At 35.5% G+C, this 21,951-nt stretch overlaps 1 protein-coding gene across 3 annotated transcripts in view; it reads left to right on the top strand.

The window, feature by feature from the left end:
- Nucleotides 1–21,951, top strand: part of LOC106057790 (uncharacterized) — a 77,558-nt gene that overhangs the window by 27,459 nt on the left and 28,148 nt on the right. For all 3 annotated transcript variants that reach the window (XM_056006859.1, XM_056006860.1, XM_056006861.1), the window contains 4 exons: nucleotides 449–537; nucleotides 4,520–4,593; nucleotides 11,278–11,369; nucleotides 15,881–16,032. In XM_056006859.1, the coding sequence (XP_055862834.1) occupies nucleotides 449–537; nucleotides 4,520–4,593; nucleotides 11,278–11,369; nucleotides 15,881–16,032 (407 nt within the window). The remainder of the gene's footprint in view (nucleotides 1–448; nucleotides 538–4,519; nucleotides 4,594–11,277; nucleotides 11,370–15,880; nucleotides 16,033–21,951) is intronic.

Raw genomic sequence — 21,951 nt, forward strand, 5'->3', positions numbered from 1 at the left:
GATTAATTTATTATAGGATCCTACTCTTGAATCAATATTGCCATACATTCGGAAACTCCCGAAGGCGATATTTCTTTCAAAACCGATGTTGGCTCTAGATCTAAGTTTTTATAAGTCTAGAACTCAAGCCAAATTTACATTTATTTTTATTTTTGTTTTACTTTGAAAAATTATAACGGTCAAAAAACAATTTTCTTCCGTGTGGCCAACGAGCTAGTAATTCTTTTCTCAACGATATACATCAACCCTTCATTTTGTAGATCAGCAACTCAGCGCCCAGGCTGATTCCTGGCTGGCTCCAGGTTCCATGAAGTTCTGACTTGAATAAAGGTCTTGAAAAACAAAAGTTTATTTTAAGAAAAAGAAAACAAAATTCATTAAATATGATCAAAGTACACTAAACGTATAACATGATTGTCAATCCAATCTTATTCTGTCCTTTCTCAAGACGGCTCAGGCTTTGAAGTTTATCAGATCGTTTTCTTCCCTACCAAGACTTTATCAAGAACGTTTGGCAATGATAGCCTGGTACATGGAGTAAGTCACTTTCTGGAGGACGTCTTTTAGTACTTGTGTGTGTGTGTGTGTGTGTGCAGGTCATAACTTTCACATTATGTTTTGTTTTTAACTCACATATCTAACTGAAACAAACCATTAATAATATTTCTAGCACTTATTCAAGGAAGATTTATACTCGTTGCTTTAAACACAAGAGGGTTTGATTTAAAACAATCAGTTTTGATTTACATACATATTTCTGGTTTAAACACAGCTGCGATTTAAAACACTTGAAAATTAAACACACAGCTATTATTTATTTCTGGTTTAAACACAACTGCGATTTAAAACACTTGAAAATTAAACACACAGTTATGATTTAAACACCCAGTTGTGATATAAACACACAGTTGTGTCAGAGTCACAATCATGAAGTCAATTCTCAGGCCCCGCATCCTGCTTTTACATCGCTAGATTTCTCGCCCTGCCACTGCTGCATCCATCACACTCTAATCTCAACCGAAGTTCTCAGCTGGAGCTGCCACCTCCCAACGCTGACACGCTAACAGGCTGGAACAGTCTACAGCTCCAAGGCAGAGGAACAGTCTACAGCTCCAAGGCAGAGGAACAGTCTACAGCTCCAAGGCAGAGGAACAGTCTACAGATCCAAGGCAGAGGAACAGTCTACAGCTCCAAGGCAGAGGAACAGTCTACAGCTCCAAGGCAGAGGAACAGCCTACAGCTCCAAGGCAGAGGAACAGTCTACAGCTCCAAGGCAGAGGAACAGTCTACAGCTCCAAGGCAGAGGAACAGTCTACAGATCCAAGGCAGATGAACAGTCTACAGCTCCAAGGCAGAGGAACAGTCTACAGCTCCAAGGCAGAGGAACAGTCTACAGATCCAAGGCAGAGGAACAGTCTACAGCTCCAAGGCAGAGGAACAGTCTACAGATCCAAGGCAGATGAACAGTCTACAGCTCCAAGGCAGAGGAACAGTCTACAGCTCCAAGGCAGAGGGATTAGTATTTGAGAGGTCAAGAACTAAACGGAGGAACATTAGAGCGCATTCTTAAAAACAATAGGGCATTTATATCATATATACAACAGTATACAATCGTTCTACGATGATTTTCACATATCTTCTTATAGATTTCGATTACTTTAGGTTACTTTAGGTTACTTTAGGTTCTCTTTGCTCTCCCTTCTGCTTTTACATTTGTTGCATTCAATATTTTATTTCTTTCACTAAAGTAATAGTAATCCTTAATCTTTAGAAACCCCAAGATTTAACTATTCTCTTAAATTATTAAATTATCTCAACAGGATTTTGTGATTTTAACATCACAAAAGAGATACAAGATACCGATAGCAAAGACAAACAGACACAAACACTCTTTTGTTCCCCTGGCAATCAAATCATTAAATAAATAGAAACAATCTGATATAAACTTTTCACATGTAAATTATGAGTGAGTCTGGTGTGAATGTACATTTCGGTTTTTTATAGTTATAATGTTTTGTCTGGTGTAAATCACAAATTATAAGACTAATTTCCTTACGGACAATAAAGATTATTATTATTATTAAAAAATCGCGCAAAAGGGTTCAATTGTTCAATATCTAGTCGTGACTATCCAAGTGAAGAATGTTTTCGAATCTTTGGTTTAGCTTAGCATAAAATAGTACGTAATGGACATATTCAAGAGGGGCGAGTTGATTGTTAAATAAAATAATCCGATTGGATAGATTTTATACAATTTTCATCTTTCCTCGGACCCCATTTTGGTCGTCACTAGGACCCCAGGGGTTAGCGTACCACAGTTTGAGAACCACTGGGCTAGACGACAGTCCATGCGCCTCCCATCTGATAGGACAATGTTTGAATAGTATCAGGACTACTCCCTGGGTGTGTGTAGCACCCTCCTACTCATGTCCTGGTAATAACAGTAACTCACCGGAACTCAATCGCTTCTGCCTGGAATGAGTCCATCTTGATTGGTTGATTCCTAAGATGGTGAGATTGAATCTTTTCATCACTGCTGCCTTTTCTCTGTCTCTTATGTGAGCAGGTTAGGTAGGCGCGAGTGGTAGGGACCTTTTAACATTAAATTTTATACAGTAGGCAGATGTTAGCGCTACTGGGTGGGCTCAATCTGTGCACCTCGGTATGGTGACCAAGGGGCTAATCACCTAAGTAACCAGACAACTAACTATACTAACTTAACTAAATGAAAACACGATAACAAACCCCCGTTTAGTTTACGATAAATAAAACAAAAAGAAACTTTATTTACATACACAAATAAATCAATAATAAAATATAATATATATACTAACTTGACTAATCACTACTACTGAACCCATCAACTAACTAAAACCCTCTAAATCTACACCACTACAAACACTAACAAACTAACCAAACCAACTATCTAACTAAATCACTACATCTACTACCCTAGACCTAGATCGACAAACAAACTACAATAAACTAGTCTAGAGCTACAATATCCTACTTCTACAACCAACCCATAACTAAAACTAAAACAAGAACATCTTAGCCTTAGTACACTTACTATTAGTATTCCCTAAGAACAGAAACAGACTATAACTTATAACTAAGCCACTAATAAGGCAACACTACAGAAACAAAATAACACTAGCTTCCCTAGAATTAGATCTAGAATAGATCTACAGAAACAATAACAAAACTATCAATAGCAGAAACAAAATAACACTAGATTCCCTAGAATTAGAATAGATCTACAACAGCAGTTATAAGCAGCAGCTATTTCAGCAGAGTAATTGCAGCAGTTAAAAGCAATAACAATAGCCTGCAATACATAAATGCAAAACTATATTATATTCTATTAGGACTGATGGACAACGCCATCTTCAATACAGCATGTTGGGAACGGCTGTCAACTCTTTTGAAAAATATTCCAAAAAACTAAATTAAGATATATCTAGCATATTTACATAGTGTGACATAGATCTAGTAAAAGAAAATATAAAATATTTCTACATTAACAAGCCGTCCCAGGTACAGGAATAAAAATATAATTAGACGACAGACCACAAAGATCTTCAGCTGTCACACAGACAGATATGGTACTGACTACTGGTCAAATGTACACTAACTGTTTTAAGACAGCATGTAGTACAATTATAAAATCTGACACTAACCTATAAAAATAAAATATATAAAAATAGCTCTAACCTATACAACAAAAATACATTTTAAAAATAGCTAAAATTGCATATAAAACTAGCTCTGGGAGCGCAAGCTCACATTTACATGGTCCGGACTTCGGTCGGTCGGCTTCCAAATGATTTTATCGACATCTGAAGGTTCATCTTCTTCCAGGTCTGCGATATCAGTTGATTTGCTGTGGGGTGTTGTTTTTTTTTATAGCTGGTGGCTTTTCCACAGGTAGGGTAGCCCAACTCTTCTCCTTTTGCCGCCGGGCCTTCGTTGGCGGAGTTAGAGTAACAGGAAGTTAGTGAAAACTATTTCCATTTTGTAAAGCCACCGACTTTACTATACAACTATTATCTGTCACAAAGACTGCAACTTCACGCAAATACACCTTTGTTCGAGTTTTGGTAATTAGAACTTAAAGGTCATTGGGGCTCAGAAATGTGTATTTCATTTGGGCTCAGAAATGTGTATTTCATTTGGGCTCAGAAATGTGTATTTTATTGGGGCTCAGAAATGTGTATTTCATTTGGGCTCAGAAATGTGTATTTTTAATTGATGAGTGGATCTCAGTGCTCTCAGGTCTCATCCTATTTGTGGACGAGGCAGAGGAATAATTATATACATGTCTTTCCGGTTGTCTTTAGAAAACTCAGCTCAAGTTAAAGTTGGTATCTGTGCCCTAGACTCTATATACTTATCCTTGGCAATCAAATGTTTTAAATAGAAAACCTCAGACATTCTCTTTTTTTTTCTCTATCTGGGGAATGTCAAAGACTCATGAAGGTTACTAGAAATAAAGAGACGTTTTTCATTTCTCTGACAGAGTTCCAGCAGACAAAGTCATTATCAGGGAAGGCCACATTGCTGATAGTTTTTATTTCCTTATCACAGGCAAAGGTAATACATTTTATTGAGCTCTATACTCGTAGATAAGTTGTGTTATTAACCTGAAATAACTTTAATCTTCACTAACGTAAAGGTGCTTTATTTTAAATACCAGTCATTAAATGTAAGTGTGAGTAACGTTAGCAACGTATAAAGTGATAGATGTAAGTGTAAGTAACTTATCTAAATACAACTTTATCTAAGTGTAAATTTATCTAAGTGTAACTTTATCAAATTGTAAAATTATGCAAGTGTTACTTAATATAATTGTAACTTTATTTAAGTAGGCCCTAGCTTATCATTAAGTAACTTTATCTAAATGTATTTTTATCTAAGTGTAACTTTATCGAAATGAACCTTTATACAAGTGTAACTTTATCTTATTTGAGTAACTTTAAAAGTAATTAATTAACTTCATCTAAACGTAATTGGCTATAGCAAAAGGCAGTGTAATTAACTTTATCTAAGTGTAGCTTGAATGTAAGAGTTAGAAGCTTGAATGTAAGTGTTAGTAGCTTGAATGTAAGTGTAAGTAACTTGAATGTAAGTGTAAGTAGCTTGAATGTAAGTGTAAGTAACTTGAATGTAAGTGTTAGTAGCTTGAATGTAAGTGTAAGTAGCTTGAATGTAAGTGTAAGTAGCTTGAATGTAAGTGTTAGTAGCTTGAATGTAAGTGTAAGTAGCTTAAATGCAAGTGTAAGTAACTTGAATGTAAGTGTAAGTAGCTTGAATGTAAGAGTTAGTAGCTTGAATGTAAGTGTAAGTAGCTTGAATGTAAGCGCAAGTAGCTTGAATGTAAGTGTAAGTAGCTTGAATGTAAGTGTTAGTAGCTTGAATGTAAGTGTAAGTAGCTTGAATGTAAGTGTAAATAGCTTGAATGTAAGTGTTAGTAGCTTGAATGTAAGTGTAAGTAGCTTGAATGTAAGCGCAAGTAGCTTGAATGTAAGTGTAAGTAGCTTGAATGTAAGTGTTAGTAGCTTGAATGTAAGTGTAAGTAGCTTGAATGTAAGTGTAAATAGCTTGAATGTAAGTGTAAGTAGCTTGAATGTAAGTGTTAGTAGCTTGAATGTAAGTGTAAGTAGCTTAAATGCAAGTGTAAGTAACTTGAATGTAAGTGTAAGTAGCTTGAATGTAAGAGTTAGTAGCTTGAATGTAAGTGTAAGTAGCTTGAATGTAAGAGTTAGTAGCTTGAATGTAAGTGTAAGTAGCTTGAATGTAAGCGCAAGTAGCTTGAAAGTAAGTGTAAGTAGCTTGAATGTAAGTGTTAGTAGCTTGAATGTAAGTGTAAGTAGCTTGAATGTAAGTGTAAATAGCTTGAATGTAAGTGTAAGTAGCTTGAATGTAAGTGTTAGTAGCTTGAATGTAAGTGTAAGTAGCTTGAATGTAAGTGTTAGTAGCTTGAATGTAAGTGTAAGTAGCTTAAATGTAAGTGTAAGTAACTTGAATGTAAGTGTAAGTAGCTTGAATGTAAGTGTTAGTAGCTTGAATGTAAGTGTTAGTAGCTTGAATGTAAGTGTTAGTAGCTTGAATGTAAGTGTTAGTAGCTTGAATGTAAGTGTAAGTAGCTTGAATGTAAGTGTTAGTAGCTTGAATGTAAGTGTTAGTAGCTTGAATGTAAGTGTAAGTAGCTTGAATGTAAGTGTTAGTAGCTTGAATGTAAGTGTAAGTAGCTTGAATGTAAGTGTAAGTAGCTTGAATGTAAGTGTAAGTAGCTTGAATGTAAGTGTAAGTAGCTTGAATGTAAGTGTAAGTAGCTTGAATGTAAGTGTTAGTAGCTTGAATGTAAGTGTAAGTAGCTTGAATGTAAGTGTAAGTAGCTTGAATGTAAGTGTAAGTAGCTTGAATTTAAGTGTAAGTAGCTTGAATGTAAGTGTAAGTAACTTGAATGTAAGTGTTAGTAGCTTGAATGTAAGTGTAAGTAGCTTGAATGTAAGCGCAAGTAGCTTGAATGTAAGTGTAAGTAGCTTGAATGTAAGTGTTAGTAGCTTGAATGTAAGTGTAAGTAGCTTGAATGTAAGTGTAAATAGCTTGAATGTAAGTGTAAGTAGCTTGAATGTAAGTGTTAGTAGCTTGAATGTAAGTGTAAGTAGCTTAAATGCAAGTGTAAGTAACTTGAATGTAAGTGTAAGTAGCTTGAATGTAAGAGTTAGTAGCTTGAATGTAAGTGTAAGTAGCTTGAATGTAAGAGTTAGTAGCTTGAATGTAAGTGTAAGTAGCTTGAATGTAAGCGCAAGTAGCTTGAAAGTAAGTGTAAGTAGCTTGAATGTAAGTGTTAGTAGCTTGAATGTAAGTGTAAGTAGCTTGAATGTAAGTGTAAATAGCTTGAATGTAAGTGTAAGTAGCTTGAATGTAAGTGTTAGTAGCTTGAATGTAAGTGTAAGTAGCTTGAATGTAAGTGTTAGTAGCTTGAATGTAAGTGTAAGTAGCTTAAATGTAAGTGTAAGTAACTTGAATGTAAGTGTAAGTAGCTTGAATGTAAGTGTTAGTAGCTTGAATGTAAGTGTTAGTAGCTTGAATGTAAGTGTTAGTAGCTTGAATGTAAGTGTTAGTAGCTTGAATGTAAGTGTAAGTAGCTTGAATGTAAGTGTTAGTAGCTTGAATGTAAGTGTTAGTAGCTTGAATGTAAGTGTAAGTAGCTTGAATGTAAGTGTTAGTAGCTTGAATGTAAGTGTAAGTAGCTTGAATGTAAGTGTAAGTAGCTTGAATGTAAGTGTAAGTAGCTTGAATGTAAGTGTAAGTAGCTTGAATGTAAGTGTTAGTAGCTTGAATGTAAGTGTAAGTAGCTTGAATGTAAGTGTAAGTAGCTTGAATGTAAGTGTAAGTAGCTTGAATTTAAGTGTAAGTAGCTTGAATGTAAGTGTAAGTAACTTGAATGTAAGTGTTAGTAGCTTGAATGCTAGTGTTTGTAGCTTGAATGTAAGTGTAAGTAGCTTGAATTTAAGTGTTAGTAGCTTGAATGTAAGTGTTAGTAGCTTGAATGTAAGTGTAAGTAACTTGAATGTAAGTATAAGTAGCTTGAATGTAAGTGTAAGTAGCTTGAATAAAAGTGTAAGTAGCTTGAATGTAAGTGTAAGTAGCTTGAATGTAAGTGTAAGCAACTTGAATGTAAGTGTAATTAGCTTGAATGTAAGTGTAAGCAACTTGAATGTAAGTGTAAGCAACTTGAATGTAAGTGTAAGTAGATTGAATGTAAGTGTAAGTAGCTTGAATGTAATTGTGAGTAACTTGAATGTAAGTGTAAGTAACTTGAATGTAAGTGTAATTAGCTTGAATGTAAGTGTAAGCAACTTGAATGTACGTGTAAGCAACTTGAATGTAAGTGTAAGTAGCTTGAATGTAAGTGTAAGTAGCTTGAATGTAAGTGTAAGTAGCTTGAATGTAAGTATAAGTAGCTTGAATGTAAGTATAAGTAGCTTGAATGTAAGTGTAAGTAACTTGAATGTAAGTGTAAGTAGCTTGAATGTAAGTGTAAGTAGCTTGAATGTAAGTGTAAGCAACTTGAATGTAAGTCTAAGTAGCTTGAATGTAAGTGTAAGTAGCTTGAATGTAAGTGTAAGTAGCTTGAATGTAAGTATAAGCAACTTGAATGTAAGTGTAAGTAGATTGAATGTAAGTGTAAGTAACTTGAATGTAAGTGTAAATTACTTAGCCAGGGTTAGAGAAATCATGAAGAAATTTTTTTGTACATAAACATTGTGTATCTTGAAATACAACCAATAAAATTAAAACATTTAACACAAATTATTTTATGTCTTTACATCACAACCTTACAGACCAAGGATCTGAATCTTAAACACACATTTTAAGTCTGTTCTTCTATATGGTTCTGAGGCATGGAGAATCACAAAAACAAATATAAAGAATACTCCAGACTTAGCCAATAGTTACCTACTCAGGATGTTGGGAAACAGGTGGCCTAAAAAAACAATTATGTCAAGTTGTAAGATAGAACCAACCAGAAACCCAAAGCCCAAAATTTTTTAAGGGAAAATGGAGCTGGCTAGGATAAACTTTGGGAAAACCAGCTACTAAATTTGCAAGGCAGATACTTGATTGTAGTCCGCAAGAAAGTGGGCAGACCCAAGAAAACCTGGACTAGTTCAGTCATCAGTAAAGCTGAGGAAATGAAATGACATGAAAGTAGATGAACAAAGCTGAGGAAATGAAATGACATGAAAGTAGATGAACAAAGCTGAGGATATGAAACGACATGAAAGTAGATGGACAAAGCTGAGGAAATGAAATGACATGAAAGTAGATGAACAAAGCTGAGGATATGAAACGACATGAAAGTAGATGGACAAAGCTGAGGAAATGAAATGACATGAAAGTAGATGGACAAAGCTGAGGAAATGAAATGACATGAAAGTAGATGAACAAAGCTGAGGAAATGAAATGACATGAAAGTAGATGAACAAAGCTGAGGAAATGAAATGACATGAAAGTAGATGATCAAAGCTGAGGAAATGAAATGACATGAAAGTAGATGAGCAAAGCTGAGGAAATGAAATGACATGAAAGTAGATGAACAAAGCTGAGGAAATGAAATGACATGAAAGTAGATGAACAAAGCTGAGGAAATGAGATGACATGAAAATAGATGAACAAAGCTGAGGAAATGAGATGACATGAAAGTAGATGAACAAAGCTGAGGAAATGAAATGACATGAAAGTAGATGAACAAAGCTGAGGAAATGAAATGACATGAAAGTAGATGAACAAAGCTGAGGAAATGAAACGACATGAAAGTAGATGGACAAAGCTGAGGAAATGAAATGACATGAAAGTAGATGAACAAAGCTGAGGAAATGAAATGACAAGAAAGTAGATGAACAAAGCTGAGGAAATGAAATGACATGAAAGTAGATGAACAAAGCTGAGGAAATGAAATGACATGAAAGTAGATGAACAAAGCTGAGGAAATGAGATGACATGAAAGTAGATGAACAAAGCTGAGGAAATGAAATGACATGAAAGTAGATGAAAAAAAGCTGAGGAAATGAGATGACATAAAAGTAGATGAACAAAGCTGAGGAAATGAAATGACATGAAAGTAGATGAACAAAGCTGAGGAAATGAAATGACATGAAAGTAGATGGACAAAGCTGAGGAAATGAAATGACATGAAAGTAGATGGACAAAGCTGAGGAAATGAAATGACATGAAAGTAGATGGACAAAGCTGAGGAAATGAAACGACATGAAAGTAGATGAACAAAGCTGAGGAAATGAAATGACATGAAAGTAGATGAACAAAGCTGAGGAAATGAAATGACATGAAAGTAGATGAACAAAGCTGAGGAAATGAAATGACATGAAAGTAGATGGACAAAGCTGAGGAAATGAAACGACATGAAATTTAGATGAACAAAGCTGAGGAAATGAAACGACATGAAATTTAGATGAACAAAGCTGAGGAAATGAAATGACATGAAAGTAGATGAACAAAGCTGAGGAAATGAAATGACATGAAAGTAGATGAACAAAGCTGAGGAAATGAAACGACATGAAATTTAGATGAACAAAGCTGAGGAAATGAAATGACATGAAAGTAGATGAACAAAGCTGAGGAAATGAAATGACATGAAATTTAGATGAACAAAGCTGAGGAAATGAAACGACATGAAATTTAGATGAACAAAGCTGAGGAAATGAAACGACATGAAATTTAGATGAACAAAGCTGAGGAAATGAAATGACATGAAAGTAGATGAACAAAGCTGAGGAAATGAAATGACATGAAAGTAGATGGACAAAGCTGAGGAAATGAAACGACATGAAATCTAGATGAACAAAGCTGAGGAAATGAAACGACATGAAATTTAGATGAACAAAGCTGAGGAAATGAAATGACATGAAAGTAGATGAACAAAGCTGAGGAAATGAAACGACATGAAAGTAGATGGACAAAGCTGAGGAAATGAAACGACATGAAATTTAGATGAACAAAGCTGAGGAAATGAAATGACATGAAAGTAGATGAACAAAGCTGAGGAAATGAAATGACATGAAAGTAGATGAACAAAGCTGAGAAAATGAAATGACATGAAAGTAGATGAACAAAGCTGAGGAAATGAAATGACATGAAAGTAGATGAACAAAGCTGAGGAAATGAAATGACATGAAAGTAGATGGACAAAGCTGAGGAAATGAAACGACATGAAATTTAGATGAACAAAGCTGAGGAAATGAAATGACATGAAAGTAGATGAACAAAGCTGAGGAAATGAAATGACATGAAAGTAGATGGACAAAGCTGAGGAAATGAAACGACATGAAATTTAGATGAACAAAGCTGAGGAAATGAAATGACATGAAAGTAGATGAACAAAGCTGAGGAAATGAAATGACATGAAAGTAGATGAACAAAGCTGAGAAAATGAAATGACATGAAAGTAGATGAACAAAGCTGAGAAAATGAAATGACATGAAAGTAGATGAACAAAGCTGAGGAAATGAAATGACGTGAAAGTAGATGGAAAGTAGATGGACAAAGCTAAGGAAATGAAATGACATGAGAATAGATGAACAAAGCTTCTCAAAAACGTGTGGTTGTGGGATACACAAGGTCAATTCAAGTCACGTGACTGTAAGCGTGTGTGTGTTTGTTAAGTATAATTCTAAGGAGCTTTACTCTCTGTTATCAATATGTATTCTTTGAACTATTTATCTTAATTTTTGTGTTACTCTTTGTCAGTGGTGGCTGTCAAACTCATCGGTTCTCCAGCATTTGAACACAGATCCAAATTCAAAGTCCTCAAGGTTTTTGACAAGGATGAAATGTTTGGGGTGAGACTTTGTTAGCCTTTCCATGAGAATGTTGCACAAGAGTTGTAGTCACACAGAAAGTACTTTTAAGTATTTAGAGGCTTGTCAATAAAAATCTATGTCAAGATGAAAATAGATTTCACAATTGAACATTCTCCGAATCCCAAGAATGCATCAGCCTAAAATAGTCAGTTGATCCTAGAGTAGCGTCAGAGTGATTCGCAAATGACAAGCTGTATATCGGATCTCATAAGTGCGAGCTCATGAAAAAGATAAATAACAATTAACATATTATTATTTTTCTGCCAAACAAAATAAAAATAACAATTTCAGTTTTTGTTTTGTTAGGATGTTCTCCCCTGTCTCCACTAAAGAACAGGGAAGGACCAAGGTATGAGTCCCTAAAGGACAGGGAAGGACCAAGGTATAAGTCCCTAAAGGACAGGGAAGGACCAAGGTATAAGTCCCTAAAGGACAGGGAAGGACCAAGGTATGAGTCCCTAAAGAACAGGGAAGGACCAAGGTATAAGTCCCTAAAGGACAGGGAAGGACCAAGGTATGAGTCCCTAAAGAACAGGGAAGGACCAAGGTATAAGTCCCTAAAGGACAGGGAAGGACCAAGGTATAAGTCCCTAAAGGACAGGGAAGGACCAAGGTATAAGTCCCTAAAGGACAGGGAAGGACCAAGGTATGAGTCCCTAAAGAACAGGGAAGGACCAAGGTATAAGTCCCTAAAGGACAGGGAAGGACCAAGGTATGAGTCCCTAAAGAACAGGGAAGGACCAAGGTATAAGTCCCTAAAGGACAGGGAAGGACCAAGGTATAAGTCCCTAAAGGACAGGGAAGGACCAAGGTATGAGTCCCTAAAGGACAGGGAAGGACCAAGGTATGAGTCCCTAAAGGACAGGGAAGGACCAAGGTATAAGTCCCTAAAGGACAGGGAAGGACCAAGGTATAAGTCCCTAAAGAACAGGGAAGGACCAAGGTATGAGTCCCTAAAGAACAGGGAAGGACCAAGGTATGAGTCCCTAAAGGACAGGGAAGGACCAAGGTATGAGTCCCTAAAGAACAGGGAAGGACCAAGGTATGAGTCCCTAAAGGACAGGGAAGGACCAAGGTATGAGTCCCTAAAGAACAGGGAAGGACCAAGGTATGAGTCCCTAAAGGACAGGGAAGGACCAAGGTATGAGTCCCTAAAGGACAGGGAAGGACCAAGGTATGAGTCCCTAAAGGACAGGGAAGGACCAAGGTATAAGTCCCTAAAGGACAGGGAAGGACCAAGGTATAAGTCCCTAAAGGACAGGGAAGGACCAAGGTATAAGTCCCTAAAGGACAGGGAAGGACCAAGGTATAAGTCCCTAAAGAACAGGGAAGGACCAAGGTATAAGTCCCTAAAGAACAGGGAAGGACCAAGGTATAAGTCCCTAAAGAACAGGGAAGGACCAAGGTATAAGTCCCTAAAGAACAGGGAAGGACCAAGGTATAAGTCCCTAAAGAACAGGGAAGGACCAAGGTATAAGTCCCTAAAGAACAGGGAAGGACCAAGGCGTTTGTACAAGGCACAAGACACACCCTCGTGAACTGTCGCCCATAGAAACAGATGAGATTTACATGATGTGTCGCCATTGGTCTGCAAGGGCTAACTTTATCTTTCCTTCCTCTGAAAAGCAGTTTTCAATTTCTAAACATTTGCATAATTATGTTAGTAGATATGATTTTTGTGTCCCATTTGGACTAAAGCAGCACATAAGCAAGTAGAGTACGTGTAATTGAATAGAACGTTTCAATAATCCACGACTGCTTGGTCCCCAAACTGAGAGCTGTAGCAGATACAAGATGAGACTTGAATCAACAGATGGTCGAGAGAGAGAGCAATAACATTTGTAGGACCCCGGGGAGGCTACTCTACCACTAGAGGAGGGGATTAGGCTGAATGAGTAGCAACATAAGACTGTGGAAGTGTCTAAGGCAGGGGTTCTCAACCTGTGGGTCGCCTAAGACCATAGAAAATAAAAAAACTTGACATGGAGCAAAACTTTTCATGGGTAACTACATTTTTTTTTTACTATATTTGTCTTTTGAGAATAAATGTTGTAAACAACTGAATTAGAATCATTCCAAACTTTAATTCTCGCAGAATCAGTATTTGTAACAGTTTCAATGACTGTTTATCAAGGGGTATCGAGACATAACGGTTACACCATTGCGGATTCAGTTCCAAGGGGAAGATTTACTCATGAAATTGAAAACCAATTCCATTTATAATAAGTATATCAAGTTATAGTCTTGGCTAGAAAAGGTATGAAAATAATTGTTAAAAAAAGAAAATATAATGACGATTTTAGACGTTGTGGTTTTACTTCAATGGTTAAAGCAAGAACTGAAAAACCACAATGAGTCATTTGTAACGACGTTCTATTATCAGAATCAATGAATCTGAAAAAACTGAACGTCATCTTGATATTAACAACGACCTACAGTATTTCAATTGTAAACTGAATCAAGAAAGCCCAAAAACATTGATCCAACTTGTTAAATACAGAAGTAGACTTGATGCAGATGACGACATTTATTTTGGTCTTGTAAAGATAGCCTTAAAATTTCTGATCTGGTAAAACAGAAATAAGTTCAACCTTCACAGTGTCGTTGATATTTATTCCCTAACTGGCGCAACAATTGTCTACCAATGTAGAATACTGTTGCCCTAGCTGCTTACTATGCTCCGATATGATTTCATAATTGCCATATAAGTATAAAAGATGAATATGGTGATCACGCGATTTAAAAGTAAATAAATGCAGGGATACAAGCTGAAATATTTAATGTTTCATGATAACAAAAATATAGCTTTGACAAATATCGGATATTTACATTATGAATACGATTTTATAACATAATCGAAAATATCATTTTACAGTTGGGGGTCGCCTCATAGTGGCCAATTGTAAAAAGTGGTCGCGGAACTAAAAAGGTTGAGAACCGCTGGTCTAAGGGAATACGAGAGTTTTCTTATTGTACAGTGAGGAGTTGTAAAAGAGCTTCCACGACCCTGTCGATAATCCAGGCGCCGTTCCTCAAGGAACCGTGAGTCCTGCACGGTTAGCTTAGGATAATGGCGGGGGTTCCTTATGTGCTCGGCCTTAAGCCATGTATTGTAGTCCTTGAGCCCATTAGAAAATGCAATGTTTTATATAGGCATTGACTTGGACTTCTTCAAGACAGAGCCGTTTGTTCAACCAGGCTTACTAGCCTAGATTTCGAAGAGCCTTCGGCTCAATATTCTTGACAATCTCACGGACATATCAACAGATGTACTTGCTTTAAGAAAACAAAAGTGCTTAGCTTTTGACTACAGTTACGCGACGTTTTTTGGTATCAAACAAAAAATACCAATAATAAATTGACTAATAGGTTACTTTTTAAATTGATTACTTTTTAAATTCATTAATGTATTTCTAGGTACAATAATTGTGTAAAGTTTCAACTTGATACGAGACAGGACAAGACAAGCTATTGGACCTAAGACAAAAACCACCTACTTAACACAAATGTCATCTCAATAGCAACGTATGCTTACGAGACATGGAAGTCATCTAACAAAATTGAGAAAGACTAAATGTGGCTCTTCTAAAATGGCTAAGACGGATTTTAAGAGCCAGTTAAAGAGATAAAATAAGATAATAAGATAAGATAATTTTTATTGGTGCAAACATATAGAAATTTAGTTTGACTGCAATTGACAATCTCAGCTTAACTACTGTACAATAACAATGTAGATGCAAATACGAACAACATTCACACATGAAACACATACACACACTCACAACCAGCGCTGTATGGATTAGACGTCTATGTACTTTTCGATAACGACAAATGATTGTAACACTCTGACCGAAAGTGGGATAAAGGAGTTTTTAAATCTTTCTGTTTTAGTCGTAATGGAAAGGAGACGACCACTTCGTTCAGATCTGATGTAACAGTGATTTAATGGGTACAGGTTGTCTTTAAGAATCGTGAGTGATTTGGAAAAACATTTTTCATGAAAAAGCTCTTCAAGAGAGATGGTAGCTGTGTTCGAGTGACATACGATGCTTTTTTAATTAGTCTGTTTAGTCTATGTCTCAAACAAACAAATCCTGTGTCGTGCTGGGACTCGATCATTTAATCAGGTTGTGACCGAGCGTCGCATGAGATTTACATGACATGTCATCTAACAGAATTACGGGTATAAAGAGTTGCAATGCTATGGAGGCCAATACGAGGAAAGTGCAAACAGGGACCTCCTCGTATAACTTGGCGCCACACCTTCGTGGAAGATCTAAGAGCAGTGGAAACCAGGTGGAAAGAGGCGTCAGTCATTGTCAGTGACAAATCTTTATGGAGACAGCTTGCCGCCAATGCACGTGCCAGAGGATCTCAGTCTAAGTTAACGAGATAAGGTTTGGGAGAAATAACGTGTTCAAACTTTTTAGCACACAGACAGAGTGAGTTGATGAAAGCTTTTAATAAAAAGTTCAATTTTATTTTTTTAGGAAGAAGGCATCTCAAATCGAGGAAACCGGGGCTACTCTGTCACTTCGATAGTCAAATGTACACTCCTGTCAGTCAATATAGATGACTATTACCGAATCTGTAACTACTGCAGCTCTCCAGACGAAAATCCAGATCATATTCGCATGCTTAGGTTTGGCTGAGATTAAAACTTTTTGTTAGTAGCTACTGCAATAATACTTAATATCTTGACAAAACATTGAATGAAATGATTGATATTCAGTTTATACATAGAAATCATCTTTAACAGATTCGTCGTTATTTATTTATACCACACAGTAAGAATAGAATAAAATATCAAAAATAAGGGCGTCTTTGCTTATGTTAACCTACCTACTTAAACGTACATGATGTTGTCCTTATATACAAGAGACTGGAGGGTGGTGCACTAGCAGGTGGCCCCATGATGTTGTCCTTATATACAAGAGACTGGAGGGTGGTGCACTAGCAGGTGGCCCCATAACGTTTGTTTTGTTCGTGCTAGCCCTTTAGTCTTTACAGATCTGAGAGAAGCGGGACATTAGTGGCTGAAGCTCCTCTTGTGAGTGTGCTACTACCGCTGCATCGTCCGTGAATAGCAAATCTCTTACGAGGGTGGTTCTGATTTTGGCCCTCAGGCTGTCAATATTTAAAAGTTCGACATCGAATCTTGAAAGGAGATAGATTGATGGATTTGTCAAACGCGTTGTGGATTAGCAGTGAAAAGAGTATTTATTCCAAAACTGAAACTTTCGTAGCAGGCGCCATTGAACTGCACAATAACTGTCCTATTTTGATGATAACAAGCTAGATGCTGTAAAAGAATTCTGCTACCTTGCATCTACAATTCAAGAGAAACTGTCTCTAAAAGAGAAGATAAAAACAAAAGCATAGAGAAGGCTGCATCGACTTTCGCTAGACTCAGATCAAGAGTTTTGAAAAACCAGAAGCTCACTACAGTGAAAAAAAAATGGCATGTAATTTGAGCTTGCTACTGTACGGCAGTGAGTCGTGGACTACCTATTCGAAGAAAGCAAGAGAGAGAGGACTAATATCATTCCACTTTCGCTGCCTCGGAATGATCTTGAAAATCACATGGCGCGAGTGTGCAGCACTAAAATCCTTGCTCAAACGGGTCTTCCCAGCATCTTCGCAATCCTCAGATAACGATGCCTGCGCTGGTTTGGTCTTGTTCGCCGGAATGAAGTATCTACCAACTTAAACTAAAATGATGTTGTCTTTGTACACAAAATTTCTTTTATTGAAATGATTTTCTGAGTATGTCAAATTTAGAGGGAACGCGTGACTGTAGCTCAAAATTAAATTTAAACAAGATTACAAAGAGAGTTTGTGTTATCACACAAACTCAGAGGCGGCTCCGTCGTAGTCGGATCCCTGTCGGATCCGCCTATTCGCAAGGAATTTTCAAGACGATATTTAATTTTGATGGTCAAAAGTAATAATGTTTCAAAGATTCATTTGCCGTTGTAAAATCTTTTTTTTTTTTTTTTTTGCTGTTTTACATGTTTCGGATGTTCCTTCTCAGTTAAAAATAATTAACTTCTCGCTGGACGACGGTGGATGGCAGCAAGCATGGTATGAACCCTGCCTGGTCTTGCAGTTTGCGCGCTGGAATGTCGTTAGGATTTATCGATGGTCCCTGGTTCAAACCCTGCCCGCTCGCATCACCCGTCGTCCTGTGGCATGTTTGGACTAGGAAGTAAACTATCTTCAACTCTGAAGGGACATCTGAAACATGTAAAACAAACAAACAAACAACCCGGGACCGTCGAGATAATCAGTTCAGCACGCTAACCGCGCGACCAGGCATTGCTCTTAACTTACTAACAAACTGGTTACAAACTAATAGCCTATTATTGATAAAGAGATTACTACACATTAGGGCATGACATCTACCGGATATGTACAATATGTCGGACGAGCGATTTTAGATCATCTTTCAGCATTCATTTGTAATCAGCATTGATTTGTAACTGAAAAAAAATAGAAAAGAACAGATGTATCGTGCTTGTACTTCCATGTCTCAGCACAGTTATCAACAGAGTATTGGCCTTTTCATTTAAACGGAACTAGAATAAGGAAGTAGATCTACATCAACTAAACTTCTGTTTAGCACTCTTAAGATCTATATTTACTAGATCTAGATCTATAATATAAATTTGGAATAATTTAGGTGTAAATTAGATTAGATTTATGCAATAAAAATCCTAGATTATCTATCAATAGACTGAATGCAACATTAAATTTAAAAATAGTAGATTAATTTTAGTATATTATAACATTGCAATATTGATCTAGACCAGTGGTTCCCAAACTTTTTTGTCTCGTAGACCCTTTGCCATGTTTTCCATTCTTCGGTAGACCCCCTGTATTTTTTGGAAAATTCTTCAACTTTATTTGTGTTTTTCTCACTGATTTCTAGGCCATTCATTGATGAAATTCAAATTAAAATGAAGCAAAATAAGATATGCATTATAGGGATTGACTGAAACGCCTATTGCAGTATTCCCTATAGTTCGTTTATTATTTTCAACAATTATTCATTTTTTAAGGGGGGGGGAGGGGTACTTAGATTTACGAAAATTATTGAAGGGGTACGCATATTTGGTATATGTTGAAAGTTTGGCCTAGTGGATAGCAAGTTTGTATAAAATTTCAACATTAGAGTTCAATTTAGTTAGATTTAATCTATCATAACTTCTCGATTAGATGATGTTGGTTTTAAATTTGAAAATTAGGAAATTTCATCCAATCTATTGTATGCTTCATTACTTAATCCTCACAAGAAACTTTGAGATTATGCCTTCGTTTTGATCAAGCCTTTCGACAACTATCATTCTTCATTGTGAAGGAGCAATTGATCAAAGTTTCAGGCAATGAGCAGTTCTTTATGGATTTCTTAATTCATAGCAAAAAGAAAGCATGATAATAATAACACTATATTATCAGGCAAGGTTAACTAGTCCAGCTTTTTTTTTTTAGAAGTAGCCTATGTCTTTGGAAAGTAATTACATAAGAACCTTTCAGTTTCTTAACTCCTCTTACCATTACACCTTTGAACTGTATTGTTGTTTAGAGAAATTTTTACTATGATATCAGATGTGTGTGGCTTTTAATAGTGCAGTTTTCTGGAGTTTGATATAGGCCTAAGAAAAAATATTGTAAGACACTCACAAACCTCTTTTCTTTTAGGATCTTTAATCAAACATTTTGTTCTACTGTTCTGAACTAAAAGTGTTGAAAGTAGGCTATTTCAAATCGCAATCTATTTTATCTTGTTGTCATTGTCTCAAATGATGTTCCAGGTTAGATAGTTTCATTGTAACTTAGCTTAAAATTTTGTTACAGAAAAAGCACATATGAAATGACTTGTTCGACAAGGACGAATACAACAAATGACTAGTAACCAACACTGTACTTTCTACAGTTCTTTTTAACAAGGCCATGAACAATGTTACTTTCATGTATTTAAAATAAGATGTTAAAATTTTAAAATAAAAAAAAAAAACTAATTAGACTAAGAGAGTTACAATTGAAAGGATTAACTAAGGTAAAATCATTAATCGGAAATGAAATTTAAAGTCATTACATGCTTAAATGAGATCCACTATAGTAGACCCACATTTAGAGGTCATAGACCCCCAATTTATTTTTTCACTTCCGTAGACCCCTTGGAAGTCCTCGTAGACCCCTGGGGGTCTATATAGACCACTTTGGGAATCACTGATCTAGACGTTTGGAAATAAAAATCTACACTTTAAGTCTAGAAATTGAAATTCTATATCTTGATCTAGTCTATATCAGTCTAAAGTAGACCTAGAAATTCTAGATCTAGACTCTACAACGATTTTAATTAGAATATAAATCCAAATCTATTTTTAAAAATCTAGATATGCTGTAAAAAATCTAGATCTAGTTTAAAAAATCAGATTAAATCTAAATCTAGCTATCATGTCTTTTTAAAAATACGAGTCAGATTACGAGGTTTAATAAACATTACTATACGGTACCGAGTTGTTTAAGCATTTCATTTGAAGAATTCATTCCATATGACGTCAAAGGAATGTAACATCCACTACGTCACACGGCCTAGTTAGACTAAAAAAATATCTCATCAATACGAGCAAGATGTCGAGGGATCCTTGACATTGATGCTCCCAATGTAAGTTCTTTTAGCATTTCATTTAAAGAATTAATTCCATATAACAACCACTACGTCACACGGCCTAGTTAGACTAAAAAATGTCTCATCCATACGAGCCAGTTATCGAGGGTTCATAGACCGAGTTTTTTTAGCATTACATTTAAAGAATTCATTCATATGACGTCAAAGGAAAAAAATATATATATAAGGATTAAAGCCGCATTTTTTGTGCGTTTTGTCTGTCAGTCTGTCTGTCCGTCATGTTAATATCGAAAAGCTATTGAAAATTTGATTAATCTTTAATTTTTCCCTCCGAAACATCGCAATAGTTTTAAGTATCTATAATAGATTGTTCGGATGTTTGTATATATAGCGAGAGAAAAAGAGAATTTTAGAAAAATCTAACACCCTTAATAAACATTTTGGAATGGTCTCGTATGAAAACTAGATGTACCGTAGCCTCGTGGAGAGATTTTTATACCATATTTTGGTGTTAGGAAGCTTTTTTCCTTAAGAATCGGAAATAATATTAACGAAAATTGATCTAAAAACCTTTAGCTAGAAAATTAAATGTAATGTACGACATAAGTGCGATTTTACATAAATAGAGTTAGAATGTTTTTCATAAAAATCCGGAACAACCGATATTCGTAAATGAGAAGAAGATTATTTGTTTTATTTATTAGAAGAGGGATTTCAAACAGTTATTTTTGTTTTTTGTTAGTAGATTTTTCATATAAAATTCGGAACAATTTTGGAGACGATTTGTAGGAAAATTTAAGAAATGTAGTTTGATTTCTTTTTCAAAACCAAATCTGGTACATTCTTTACAGATTAAAAAAAAACTGTTATGTTTTAGCAAGAAAATTCAATGTAACATAAGTCTAAAAATTGTTTTCAATGATCGTTTCTTGTAAACTACTTTCTTATTTTAAAATCCTGAGCAACCTATTGTCCATTTTTTTGAAAAAAAAAATCATTTGACACAAATTTGTTTTAAGTTGAAAATACAGAACAATTGGATATCGATAATTAAACTATAGTGACGTATTGCCCAAGAATACAAGGGTAATGTAAGTCAATGTTACTATTTCAAATAATTGTTTGACACAATTTTTTTTTATAAAACAATATCCGGAACAACTTCATAGTTCTTCATAGTACGGACATTACATGTAATGTAAGTTAAAAGATAAAACAAACAGTCGTTGGCAATCTATTATAGATACTTAAAACTATTGCAATGTTTTGGAAGGAACAAGGTTAAATCAGATTTTCAATAACATTTAATGTTGTTTTTTTTATTATATAAACGTGACGGACAGACCGACCAACAGACAAAACGCACAAAAATAAGTGGCTTTTATCGTAATGGGGGCACTAAACAAAAATTAAATAAAATCTGATTATTTAAAAATTTTTAAGGAATTGGTCTAGCACCATAGCATGTCACGGCGTTACGCTACTGCACGAAAGTCGCTGCATAAAAAAATCCATAAAAAAAAATGTGCGTAATATTTACATATAAAGTGCATTCTATAGACAAACATAAATATTTTCTTTTAATTTTAGCAGATAGTTGACCAGAAAAAAAAACTTTAACTAATATTTATATTTGTTGTGAACATTTCTTGTACATGCCACAATGTGTCCAACTTAGTGATACTAAAAATACATATTGTAACATTGCCTCCCTTACAATTACGCTATTGTTTTAGAATTGGTGTATTTTTATGAAAAAATCGCTTGCATAATTAATTTTATAAATTAAACGGTTTGCTTTTAGAAAACCAAAAGTAGCCGTTGCACGTAAATTTTTCAAGCCGCATCGCATGGTGAAATAATATTTTTCATTTCTCTTCCAGTTTTCGAGATCTGAGTGTGCATAAACCTAATAGCGGCCTTTCC

This window comes from Biomphalaria glabrata, chromosome 12 (assembly GCF_947242115.1).
Source record: "Biomphalaria glabrata chromosome 12, xgBioGlab47.1, whole genome shotgun sequence".
NCBI classification, from domain to species: domain Eukaryota; kingdom Metazoa; phylum Mollusca; class Gastropoda; family Planorbidae; genus Biomphalaria; species Biomphalaria glabrata.